The sequence below is a fragment of the Macaca mulatta genome, chromosome 16 (assembly GCF_049350105.2).
Source record: "Macaca mulatta isolate MMU2019108-1 chromosome 16, T2T-MMU8v2.0, whole genome shotgun sequence".
Lineage (NCBI taxonomy): Eukaryota > Metazoa > Chordata > Mammalia > Primates > Cercopithecidae > Macaca > Macaca mulatta.
This window is the reverse complement of record NC_133421.1, coordinates 9,216,110-9,229,432: the sequence shown is the minus strand read 5'-3', so window position 1 is coordinate 9,229,432 and position 13,323 is coordinate 9,216,110. Positions and strand designations below refer to the sequence as shown.

Sequence of the window (13,323 nt, the reverse complement as noted above, 5' to 3'; positions counted from 1 at the left end):
CACATAGGGAATATTCCTAAGGAATTAATTTTTCCTACAATTGAGTAGCTTAGCCAAGATGTATATTGACATTAACCACCGTGTGACAAATTTTGTGGAATACAGTGTGTCCTTCTTGATTCCCAGATTCAGTTCCTTCTGCATTTCAGGGAAATTATTTGTATTTTATCTTTACATTTATATTGTTTCATTTGTTGGCTCTCTATACAAGATCATCATGTTAGTCTTTCATATCTGTTAGCTTCTCTAATTGTGTTAAATGTCCTTGGCTTGTTCTTCTGCATACATTGTGATTACCTCTAGCCTCTCCTCTGTCAGTGATAGGATTTTCTGGGTTAGCTATTCAGTTCCTTGCTATTTCCAATCTACTGGTTTTGTAACATGCTGCTTTATTCATTTCTTAAAATCTGCAATCTCCCTTTTATCTTATTCTCACATTTTATCATTTCAGCGCTCAACTTTTTTTTAATTGAATTCCTGGTCTTACTAAATTGTAGTAGAACATGGTACTGTTGTGAGGAATCTCCTCTGTTCATTCAGTTATGTTTTCCTCTTTTGCATGCTTTGTTCCTCTTTTTTCTTTGATGTAACGTGCTTGCAGTTGCCATGCAATTTCTTTTCATTTTGCTTGTGCTTGGGCAGCAAGCGTGTGAACTCATTCTTTTTGCTCTAATGTACTGTGGGTGACTTGACCTCCCACTATGAGCGACCAGTTTATTTTTGCCCCTGGAAGTTAAAGTGAAGGTGTTTTATGTTTTATTCACTTTTCTTTGGCCTAAGAGAATTGCCTCAGGGAAATGGACAGGTGGTTAGTGCTAATCTAAGGCAGTGAAAAATCTTTGTTAAAACACCTTGGCTCAGGCCGGGTATGGTGGCTCACACCTGTAATCCCAGCACTTTCGGAGGCCAAGGCAGGTGGATCACCTGAGGTCGGGAGTTCGAGACCAGCCTGACCAACATGGAGAAACCCCATCTCTACTAAAATTACAAAATTAGCCTGGTGTGGCGGTGCATGCCTGTGATCCCAGCTACTTGGGAGGCTGAGGCAGGAGAATCGCTTGAACCTAGAAGGCAGAGGTTGCAGTGAACCGAGATTGCGCCACTGCACTCCAGCCTGGGCAACAAGAGCAAAATTCTGTCTCAAAAAAAAAAAACAAAAAAAAAAACCAAAAAAAACCCACCTAGGCTCCTCTTCTCTCTCTCTTTTTTTTTTTTTTTTTTTTTTTTTTTTGAGATGGAGGTCTTGCTATGTTGCCCAGGATTGATTCGAACTCCTGGGCTCAAGCGATCCTCTGGCTTCAGCCTCCAGAGTAGCTGGGACTAAATGACTAAAGGCACAGGCCTTTCTCTCTATTAAGATTTGATTACACCCTCTCAAGTTCACTCCATGTAGCTGGGGGAGCACCATTCTTTGACTCGGTGCATGTGTTTTTCACTGGTCACCCACTTTTAAAGTGTATTAGATTAAATTTGTTTACTCTCAGGGGTTTTTTTGGTGTGGTTTTTTGGGTTTTTTTTTTTTTTTTTTTTTTTAGTAGTTTTACTTTTTGCTCATTTTATCAGGTATTCAAAGGTAATAATTTTTTATGGAAGTTTCAACTGGCTTTTTTTTTTTTTTTTTTTTTTTTTTTTTTTTTTGAGACAGGGTCTCACTCTGTCACCCAGGCTGGAGTGTAGTGGAGTGATCACACCTCACTGCAACCTCCACCTCCCAGGCTCAAGTGATCCTCCCACCTCAGCCTCCCAAGTAGCTGGGACTATAGGCGTGCACCATCATGCCTGGCTAATTTTTGTATTTTTTGTAGAGATGGGGTTGTACTGTGTTACCCAGGCTGGTCTCGAACTCCTAGGCTCAAGCAATCAGCCTGCCTCAGCCTCCCGAAGTGCTGGGATGACAGGCACAGGCTACCACGCCCAGCTTCAATTGGCCATCTTAGCTCAGGGGAATACAATTAAGTCTGTTATTGGCCAGGCTCGGTGGCTCACACCTGTAATCCTGGCACTCTGGGAGGCTGAGGCAGGTGGGATCACCTGAGGTCAGGAATTCGAGACCAGCCTGGCCAACATGGTGAAACTCCGGCTCTACTAATAATACAAAAATTAGCCAGGCATGGTGGCAGGTACCGGTAATCTCAGCTACTCAGGAGGGTGAGGCAGGAGAATGGCTTGAACCTGGGAAGCAGAGGTTACAGTGAGCCAAATATCATGCCATTGCACTCCAGCCTGGGCAACAAGAGTGAAATTCCATCTCCAAAAAAAAAAAAAAAAAAAAAAGAATATATTTCAACATGGTAAATAGACTTTTTAATTGAAAAGCTTCATGTTCCATATGTTTCCCAATTCTATTCGTTGAATAATCCATCCTTCCCCACAGATTTTTAAATGCCATTTTCATAGAAAAAAAATGTATCTGTTATATATGTTTCTGTACTTTATATTTTTCATATTTCCTATATTTTCTTTTTTTTTTTTTTGAGACAGAGTTTCACTCTTGTCACCCAGGCTGGAATGCGATGGCGTGATCTCAGCTCACTGCAACTTCCGCCTCCTGGGTTCAGGGGACTCTCCTGCCTCAGCCCCTGAGTAGCTGGGATTACAGGCACGCGCCACCACGCACAGTTAATTTCATATATTTTTAGTAGAGATGGGGTTTCTCCATGTTGGTCAAGCTGGTCTCGAAGTCCTGACCTCAGGTGATCCGCCCACCCCAGCCTCCCAAAGTGCTGGGATTACAGGTGTGAGCCACCACGCCCGGCCTCGTATTTCCTATATTTCTGTACTGTTGCTTATAAAGCATTTTTGTGCTTTCAATGTTTCTTTATTGTTGCTTATGATGTACATAGTCTTGCCCTACTACAACTCTGTTTTAATTACTGTAGTTTAATGATTTTCATATTTACGAGTCTCCCTATTACTTTCCTTTTTCATCATCATCTTTGCCATTTTCATAATTTTTTTAGAGATATTTTAAAATCCTTTACACAAGGAATTTAGCAACTGTGGCATTTGGGCAGTATGACTAGAATTGCATTAAAATTATACTTTTGTGGGTTTTTTTGGTTTTTTTATTTTTTGAGATGGAGTCTTGCTCTGTTGCCCAGGCTGGAGTGCAATGGCGCGATCTCCACTCACTGCAACATCTGCCTCCTGTGTTCAAGTGATACTCCTGCCTCAGCCTCCCAAGTACCTGAGATTACAGGCGCCTGCCACCATGCCCGGCTAATTTTTGTAGTTTTAGTAGAGATGGGGTTTCACCATGTTGGCCAGACTGGTCTCGAACTCCTGACCTTGTGATCCACCCACCTCAGCCTCCCAAAGTGCTGGGATTACAGGCGTGAGCCAAATATGATACTTTTTTATATAAAATAATCTTTATGATATTAAGATTCCTACTCACAAACAAGTTGTGGCTCATCATTTCTTCAAGTCGTTTTTCATGGCCTACCACAAAGTTGTTTTCTTTCATATAAATCCTACTTTTATATTAAAATGTATATTCAGATATAAACATATTTTGCAAATTGTGGTTCCTCTTGCAAATGGAATATTTTTTCATTGTTTTGTGGCTGATTACTGCCAGTGCACGGGGCAAGAGGTCTTCCGCCCGCGTTCAATGCGGAATGCTTCACAAATTGTGTCATTGTTCCACAGGGCCATGTCAATCATCCTCATCCTTTCCGCTATTGTATATGTGCTGCCAATAAGAGCAAAGCAACAGCCTTTTAACTTTTCCAACATTTTATTTCCAAAATTTTCAAAGATGTATACAAAAAATTCAACAAATTTTACAATGACGACCTGTACGACCACTGCCCAGATTCTACCAGCAATATTTTCCTATGCATGTATCTTTTAACCGTCTCCCTACCCTAGGTCTACCGTTGTCTAATGTATGATCCACATTGTTGAAATAGTTATCTATCTAAACTATAAAAGACTTCAATAGCACTCTCTGGGATAGTGGCCAAATTCTCGAGTGTAACATACAACTAGGCCCTTCACAAGCTGACCCCAAGCCCCTTTCAGTATCACTTACCACTACTTCTCTTTTCTTTGTACATAGAGTAGGCTTCGCTGATAGCTCTTACCTAGTCTTGATGGAATCCTACTTACCCTTCATCCCAGCTCAAATAGCACCTCCACCATCAAGCCTTCCCAGAATTCCACTGGCTCCATTAGTTGCTCCCATAATGCTCCTATAAAGCTTTGCTCATGACCACAAACTATAGTAAATATTTGTTTATATGTCTGTCTTCCCCACTAGACTATGATAGCATTCTTTTTTTTTTTTTTTTTTTGAGAGAGAGTCTTTCTCTGTCACCAGGCTGGAGTGCAGTGGCATGATCTCGGCTCACTGAAACCTCCGCCTCCCGGGTTCAAGCGATTCTCCTGCCTCAGCCTCCCAAGTAGCTGGGATTACAGGCGCCCGCCACCATGTCTGGCTAATTTTTGTATTTTTAGTAGAGACGGGGTTTCACCGTGTTAGCCAGGGTGGTCTCGGTCTCCTGACCTCACGATCCACCCACCCGCCTCGGCCTCCCAGAGTGCTGGGATTACAGACGTGAGCCACCGCGCCCGGCCCATGACAACATTCTTGCGTCATCCTTCTTCCCATTCTTGCCACCAAGTAGGGTGCCTGACACAGTGGGGCTCAATAGGCCGTGGGCACAGCAGATGATAAGACTTAAGGATGACAAAGGAACTGAGAGCCCTCAGCTCTCTGTAGGACCACCTTTGACCTGGGAAAGTAGGGTACGCACCTGTACAGGCATGCCCAGATCTAGCTTCAGCCCAAAACAAGGGTCAATGAAGATGGTGAGGATGGATTCTGTAGGGTCCTGGGCAAAGTGTTCCAGAATGGCATCATGCTCCTGTGTCCACACTGCATCCGCCAGTCCTGTCAGCGCAGCTCGGGAAAGGAAGAGGGGCTTCTATAGAAGGAGAGCAGACAGAGGGCCAAAGTAACTACGACTGCCAGGATGAGTCATTCCTCCCATCCACAATCACAAGTGAGGACATGGGAGATGAGAGAAGCCAGACAGGTTCAGAATGGTGAGGAAAAACTGAACGATAGTTTTCAAGCTTTGAAAGAAACAGAACAATAAGATGTCTTGCTTCTAAGCATTTAAAAAAAAAAAAAAAAAAAAAGAACAGATCGTAGAGGAAGACTGGGATATTATCCTCCCAGTGCAATAGATTATCTTTATGCCTGTGGTTTTTAAAAATGTCAGCCCTTGATCTCAAAGGTAAAAGTGAATTAAGGGAATGTGTAGGATATTAGCCTACATCAAGCAATTAGGAGCAGCGAGACCACAAGCTGCAAAAGGGAGAGGGTACAGGAGCAATTTCTTCACAATGGTTTCCAAAAGAAGTGTAAAATACTGGGTAAAAGTCACTTGGTTGAGCAGTAAGGAAAAAGTGAGGAGGTGAAAAAGACATGAAAACACCAAAGAAGGCCGGGCGCAGGGGCTCACGCCTGTAATCCCAGCACTTTGGGAGGCTCAGGCGGGTGGATCATCTGAAGTCAGGAGTTCAAGACCAGCCTGGCCAACATGGTGAAACCCCATCTCTACTAAAAAAAAATACAAAATTAGCCGGGCATGGTGGTGCATGCCTGTAATCCCAGCTACTCAGGAGGCTGAGGCAGGAGAATTGCTTGAACCCAGGAGGCGGAGGTTGCAGTGAGCTGAGATCGCGCCACTGTACTCCAGCCTGGGCAACAGAGCAAGACTTTGTCTCAAAAAAAAAAAAATATATATATATATATATATAAAAACACACACACACACACACACACACACATATATATTTTAAAAATATTTTCACTTGAAGTCAAATACAAATAAAAATAACAAAGAAGACCGGGCACGGTGGCTCACGCCTGTAATCCCAGCACTTTGGGAGGCCAAGGTAGGCATATCACCTGAGGTCAGGAGTTCAAGACCAGCCTGGCCAACATGGTGAAACCCCATCTCTACTAAAAATACAAAAATTACCCTGGCATGTTGGCGTGTGCCTATAATCCCAGCTACTCGGGAGGCTGAGGCAGGAGAATCACTTGAACCCGGGTGGCAGAGGTTGCAGTGAGCCGACATTGTGCCACTGCACTGCAGCCTGGGCGACAGAGCAAGATTCTGTCTCAAAAAAAAAAAAAAAAAAAAAAAAATCATTTATTGCCCATCATTTAAAAAAAAAAAAAATCCTTGCTAAACAGATAACACCCAGGCCCGGAAAAGGTGTATTGTCGTATTGCTAGCATGAGAGCAAAAAGTATAATGCATTTGGAACGCGTGAGGTATTAAAAGTGATAGAAATGTTCTTTATCCTTTGATTCAGTAACTCCACATACAAGAATCTATTTTAAGGAAATATTAAGTATTTCAAGAGTGTTCGTTTTACTTATAATATTCATGAAAGTATTCCGAGAGCAAAAAATTAGAAATGGCAAAATGTCAAAGAGTAATCGTTTAACTACGGTATCTGCATAGAACATGGAACGCTATATGGCTGTGAAAAGTGGTGGTTGCAAATTGCTGGTCCTGTGGCTTACACATATAATCCCAGCTCTTTTGGAGGCTGAAGCAGGAGGACTGCTTGAGTCTTGGGAGTTCAAGACTAACCGTGGCAACACAGTTAGACCACAATCTTCACCAAAAAAAGAAAACAAAAAAAAAGAATTTTTTTTTTAATTAGCTGGGCATGGTGGCACATGCTTGTAGTCCTAGCTACTCAGGAGGCTGAGGCAAGAAAACCACTTAAGCCTAGGAGTTCAAAGTTACAGTAAGCTATGATTGTTTCACTGAACTCCTGATTGGACAACAGAGAGAAACCCTGTCTCTTAAAAAAAAAAAAAAAAAGTTTACAAAGAGTATGTAATGTGAATAATAATAGCTGGGCATGGTGGCTCACACCTGTAATCTCAGCACTCTGGGAGGCCAAGGTGGGTGGATCACTTGAGGCCAGGAGTTCAAGACCAGCCTGGCCAACATGGCGAAACCTTGTCTCTACTAAAAATACAAAAATTAGCCAGGTGCCTGGACGTAGTGGCTCACGTCCCTAATCCCAGTACTTTGGGAAGCCAAGGCAGGAGGATCACTTGAGTCCAGGAGTTCAAGACCAGCCTGGACAACACAGCAAGACACTGTCTCAAAAAAAAAAAAAATTAGCCAGGTGTGGTGGCAGGAACCTGTAGTCCCAGCTACTCAGGAGACTGAGGCATGAGAATCGCTTGAGCCTGGGAGGCAGAGATTGAAGTGATCCCAGATCATGCCACTGCACTCCAGCCTGGGCAACAGACCAAGATTCTGTCTCAAACAATAATGATAATAATAAAAATAAAATATTTTGTGAAAAAGTGTAAGACAAAATCGTAACATATGGGCTGGGCGCAGTAGCTCACACCTGTAATTCTAGCACTTTGGGAGGCCGAGGCGGGTATATTACCTGAGATCAGGAGTTTGAGGCCAGCCTGGCCAATATGACGAAACCCTGTCTCTACTAAAAATACAAAAATTAGCCGGGCGTGGTGGTGCATTCCTGTAATCCCAGCTACTTGGGAGGCTAAGGAGGGAGAATCGCTTGAACCCCGGAGGTGGAGGTTGCAGTAAGCCGAGATCATGCCCCTGCACTCCAGTCTGCTCGAAGGGAGTGAGACTCCACCTCAAAAAAAAAAAAAAAGTAACATATGATAAAGTTAGGATTATATAAAAACAAACTTATAAGCCTGTGCACAAAAGTAAAATGTATATCAAAATATCATTTGGCGTTTTTTGTTTCTTGTTTTTTTGAGACGGAGTTTAGCTCTTGCTGCCCAGGCTGGAGTGCAATGGCACGATCTCGGCTCACTGCAACCTCTGCCTCCCGGGTTCAAGCAATTCTCCTGCCTCAGCCTCCTAAGTGGCTGGGATTACAGGCACCTGCCACCACGCCCTGCTAATTTTTGTATTTTTAGTAGAGATGGGGTTCACCATGTTGGCCAGGCTGGTCTCGAATCCTGACCTCAGGTGATCCACCCACCCTGGCCTCCCAAAGTGCTGGGATTATAGGCTTGAGCCACCGTGCCTGGCCAGACATAGCAAAATATTAATATTAAATGTGTGTGGGCAGTAATACCATGAGTCTTCTCTGTTTTACTTTTCTGTCTCTTGCCATTTTTTTCTTTGATAGTCATTACTTTTTTCTCCCTTTTTGAAAAATGTCAGGGTCACCACTCTATTCTTCTCACCCAGGTAACTATGGTCATGACTAGGCTTTGATGCAACTTGGAAAAAAAGAAGCAGAGGTCATTTAGTGCCATTTCTCAAGGTGATTGAAGCAGCTTCTGTAAATTCTTCAGCCAAAGAAAAGAACTGAAGGAAAGGTGGAAAGAGAATGCCTTAGAAATTACTATCCAATTAGGACAATATCTTCCCAGCTCATTCAACTTGTTCGGGTGTTCACCCACATGATGAATAAGCTCATCACAGTTTGACCCAAGGTGGGGAGAGAAGAGAGACCTGTGCCTTACTTAAAGCCCTCCTCTCTCCTGGGGAAGGCACAGATGACTTGGTCTTTTACTCAGTGAACTGGATTTGTGGTGAGTAGGCTAACAGCAGAGAGCAGGTAAAAGAAGTGGCAGACAAGAGAGAATTCCTCATGCGCCAACCACAACTGATCCTTTGATTCACCAGTTATTGGGGAGAATATCTGCTGCAAGGAAGACCCAGGCCTACCACATCTGCCTCAGGCTCCATTGATTCTTCACTCTGTGCTTGAGGTCCCTCCAACCGCGGCTCTGGGAAGAATAAAGATACAAAAAGGAAGGCATTCCTTGAAAAGTTAAACACAGTCAGCCGGGCGCGGTGGCTCACGCCTGTAATCCCAGCACTGTGGGAGGACTAGGCGGGCAGATCACCTGAGGTCAGGAGTTCGAGACCAGTCCGACCAATATAGTGAAACCCCGTCTCTACTAAAAATACAAAATTAGCCAGGCGTGGTGGCGGGTGCCTGTAATTCCAGCTACTCGGGAGACTGAGGCAGGAGAATCACCTGAACCCAGGAGGCAGAGGCTGCAGTGAGCCATAATCGTGCCACTGCCCTCCAGCCTGCGTGACAGAATGAGATCCTAGCTCAAAAAAAGAAAAAAAAAGCCGGGCGCGGTGGCTCACGCCTGTAATCCCAGCACTTTGGGAGGCCGAGGCGGGTGGATCACGAGGTCAGGAGATCAAGACCATCCTGGCTAACATGGTGAAACCCCGTCTCTACTAAAAAATACAAAACATTAGCCAGGTGTGGTAGTGGACGCCTGTAGTCCCAGCTACTCGGGAGGCTGAGGCAGGAGAATGGCGTGAACCCGGGAGGCAGAGCTTGCAGTGAGCAGAGATTGTGCCACTGCACTCCAGCCTAGGCGACAGAGTGAAGACTCTGTCTCAAAAAAAAAAAAAAGAAAGAAAGAAAGCTAAATGCAGTCATCCAATGACCCAACAATTCCACTTCTAGGTAGAGACCCGTGAGACCTGAAAGCAAGGACTCAAAGAGTTATTTTCATTACAGCGTTCACAGCAGCATTATTCACAATAGGCAAAAGGTGGCAACAGCCCAGTGTCCTCTAACAGTGGAATGGATAAACAAAATGTGCTGTAAACATGCGGTGGGATATTATTCAGCCATCAGAAGACATGGCGGTGCGGTTCATGCTACGACATGGATGAGTCTTGAAAACACAGTGCCAAGTGAAAGAAACCCGTCATGAGAGGCCACTAGATGAAATGTCCAGCACAGGCAAATCCATAAAGCCAGAACATAGATGGGCGGTTCCCGGGATCTGGGGGGTAGGGGGAACCGGGAGTGACTGCTAAAAGACGAGGCTCTGATGCAACTTAGAACTAAAGATACAGGAGTCACCTGGTGCCAATTTCTCAAGGTGCTTAAAGTGGCTTTCTTTTGGCGGGATAAAAATGTTCTAAAATTAGATAGCGGGAACGTTGCACAGCTTTGCGAATATACCAGAAACCACTGAATTGTAGACTTTAAAAGGGTAAATTTTATAGTCAGTAAATTATCTCTCAATTTAATGTAAAAAGCTGACTGGGGGCCTGGCACGATGGCTCACACCTGTAATCCCAGCACTTTGGGAGGCCAAGGCTGGCGGATCGCCTGAAGTTAGGCGTTCGAGACCAGCCTGGCGAAGATGGTGAAACCCCGTGTCTACAAAAATGCAAAAAATTAGCCGGGCATGGTGGCGGGTGCCTGTAATTCTAGCTACTTGGGAGGCTGAGGCAGGAGAATTGCTTGAACCCAGGAAGCGGAGGTTGCAGTGAGCCGAGATTATGCCACTGCACTCCAGCCTGGGTGAAAGAGCGAGATTCTGTCTCCAAAAAATTAAAAATAAAACAAACACTGACTGGGGTAGGGGTGAGGGAATGAAGGTGGTTAGTACTGAGGTTATTCTAGGCACGCAGCTTCTGGCCCTCCATCTTACCCCCACTCCTCTTCCCACATGGAGAAGTTGAGGCTCATAGGAATCAGTCCTTCTCCAAACCACTGGCCTGCTGGGCACTCAGTAATGCCATGCCCACTCTGGACTCCCATAAAACCCAAGGGCTCTCTTTCTCTGCCTCCTAATCTACTGGTCACACAGGAGATTGGGGTAAAACTGGTGGCCTTCCCATCCCCCAGGGACTGAAAGGAGGAAGGAACAAATGAGATATAACCAAAAGGCCATAGGGAACAGGACACTCCACTCTGGCTTCCAGAAAGGAAAACTAAGAGGGGAATGAGGCATAGAGGCCGGGGCAGGAAGGCGTGAAAAGATGGAATAGGCAATTCCGGAGCTTAGCGGTAGGTGAGTGATCCAACTCCCTTGGGAAAACTGCTGGCATTCAGGTTCCAGATAAGAACTAGGCCAGGGGAGGCCGGGTGCGGTAGCCCATGCCTGTAATCCCAGCACTTTGGGAGGTCAAGGCAGGTGGATCATTTGAGAATAGGAGTTCAAGACCAGCCTGGGCCACATGGTGAAACCCCATCTCTACTAAAAATACAAAAATTAGCCGGGTGTGGTGGCGCACGCCTGTAATCTCAGCTACTCAGGAGGCTGACGAAGGAGAATCGCTTGAACCTAGGAGGTGGAGGTTGCAGTGAACTGAGATCGCACCACTGCACTCCAACCTGGGCAACTGAGCGAGACTCTGTCTCAAGAAAAATAAATAAATAAAATAAGCTGGGCATGGTGGTGTATGCCTATAATCCCAGTTACTTGGGAGGCTGAGGCACAAGAATCACTTGAGCCTAAGAGGCAGAGGTTGCAGTGAGCTGAGATTGTGCCACTGCACTCCAGGCTGGGTGACAGAGTAAGACTTTGTCTCAAAAAAAAAAAAAAGAAAGAAAAAAGAAAAGAAAAGAAAAGAAAAGAAAGCTTAGAGCTGGGAGAGGCAGAAATCCTTGCTATTCGAAGGCCAACACGTTCATTTTAAAGCTCCTTCCCTTCCCTCCTCAGAGGTTTCTCCAAACCGAACCTCACTGCCTTCCCTCCCATCTTCCCCTACTCCTCCTAGCACCCAGCAGTCCCATTTTAACTGCTTTCACCTGAGCTCTTCAGAACTCAGAAGGATAAATTCTGCACATATCTAAGATCCTGGAACCTAAGGCAGGTTCTTATGGCCCAGGGACTTTTCTCCCATGCCCACGCTTAATCTCTCAACCTTTAATTTTAGAAGGAGATTCTAGTTCTTTTCTTCTTGACAAGCTAGTATCAGTGTAAAGGAGCTCCAGGTAAAGAAGGAGGTCTACACTTAGCTCACAGTCCTGTCTACACTGACCAGTGCTCTCAGGGAGAGCCCAGCAATAGCAACAACTACCAAAAAGCTTCCACTCTTACTGGCTCCGGCTCACCCACAGGAAACGAATCCCTCAGGTCAAAGCCACAAGAGGCAGCCTCTTTAAACACTTTCCTCCCTAGATCTAGACTTCTTTCCTGTCGTCCTGAACCTGAACCTCCACAGTCTACCAAGTCCCTGCCAAAATGAGGGCGGAGATACAAGAGCCTTAAACAGATGGTAGAAAGCATCAGCCGGGCTTAGGATTCAAAGGGTGGCAAAACAGGCTGAGTCTCCATGGTGATGGGCTTAATGGGAGAAAAACATTATTTGTTTTGCCACCCAGGGTGAAAACGGGAAAAAGGAAGAGATCAAACCCTCTTCAGTGGGGTAGGAGCAACCAGGAACACTTGAAATAAGGAGTAAGAGGCTAGAGAAAGGACTGGCTGGTGAACTCCTGGTATATTGTGTGACATTTTAAGACAGAAAGAACAACGACGAGGCTGGCCAGGAGGAAGACACACAAAAAAGGGACCCAGTGGCAGGGCTGCTGAACCTCCATGGCTGGGGGCGTCACTTAGCCCCTGTTTCCTGCCCAGAAGCAACAGTGCCTGCTCCCCAGCCCTAAAATGCCTCCAAGCCCCTGTGACTTTCCCCACCCTCCATTGCTAAGCATCCTGTACCCCAGCAAGTACCCACCAGGCTCCTCCTTGGGGAGCTCAGCCTGCGGCTCTGGCTCACTGACAGCCAGGGCGTTCCCCTGCTCCTCTGTGGCCACAACAGCCTGAGCGGCCCGCCCTGACCGGCTTGCCCGGGAGCTTCCTCGGCCACTCGGTCGCTGCTTCTTCTCAGCTTTGCTGGACATCGTGCAGGCAAAACCTACAGGTACACAGGAGTGGAAAGTCCACAACCAGATACCACCCCCAAACCAGCCCCTGATACAAGCAGTCCCTTTGGAATTCATAAATTGACTGAAATTCAGTATGATCATCTTTTCTGGTGGTACCCACACCCTGCTCCATTAACCACAAGGGCTCTGTATTCCACAGAGGCCTGGGAGGCCTTGCTATTCTTCCTTAAGATATCCTACTATCTTCAGGACACTGGGTTAAAAATCAAAGTCAGTCCCTCAAGGCACTAGGAATAAATGGCAGTTAAAGACGATGACCAGGCTGGGTGTGGTGGCTCATGCCTGGAATCCCAGCACTTTGGGAGGCTGAGGCGGGTGGATCACCTGAGGTCAGGAGTTCGAGACCAGCCTAGCCAACGTGGCAAAACGCCGTCTCTACTAAAAATACAAAAAAAATAGCCAGATGTGGTGGTGTGCACCTGTAATCCCAGCTACTGGGGAGCCTGAGGCAGGAGAATCACTTGAACCCGAGAGGCGGAGGCTGCAGTGAGCCAAGATCGCACTACTGTACTCCAGCCTGAGGGACAGAGTGAGACTCTGTCTCAAAAAAAAAAAAAAAAAAAAAAAGATGGCCAAACAGACACCCCACTAATGAGGATTTAGAACCTCTATCTCTGCCCC

At 45.6% G+C, this 13,323-nt stretch overlaps 1 protein-coding gene across 2 annotated transcripts in view; it reads right to left on the bottom strand.

Moving 5' to 3' along the window:
• Positions 1-13,092, bottom strand: part of DNAH2 (dynein axonemal heavy chain 2) — a 121,537-nt gene extending 108,445 nt beyond the window's left edge. For both annotated transcript variants that reach the window (XM_077970201.1, XM_077970202.1), the window contains exons 1-3: positions 12,492-13,092; positions 8,712-8,773; positions 4,761-4,931 (exon numbers count right to left, since the gene is read on the bottom strand). In XM_077970201.1, the coding sequence (XP_077826327.1) occupies positions 4,761-4,931; positions 8,712-8,773; positions 12,492-12,783 (525 nt within the window). In that variant the 5' untranslated portion in view covers positions 12,784-13,092. The remainder of the gene's footprint in view (positions 1-4,760; positions 4,932-8,711; positions 8,774-12,491) is intronic.
• Positions 13,093-13,323: the final 231 nt, after the last annotated feature.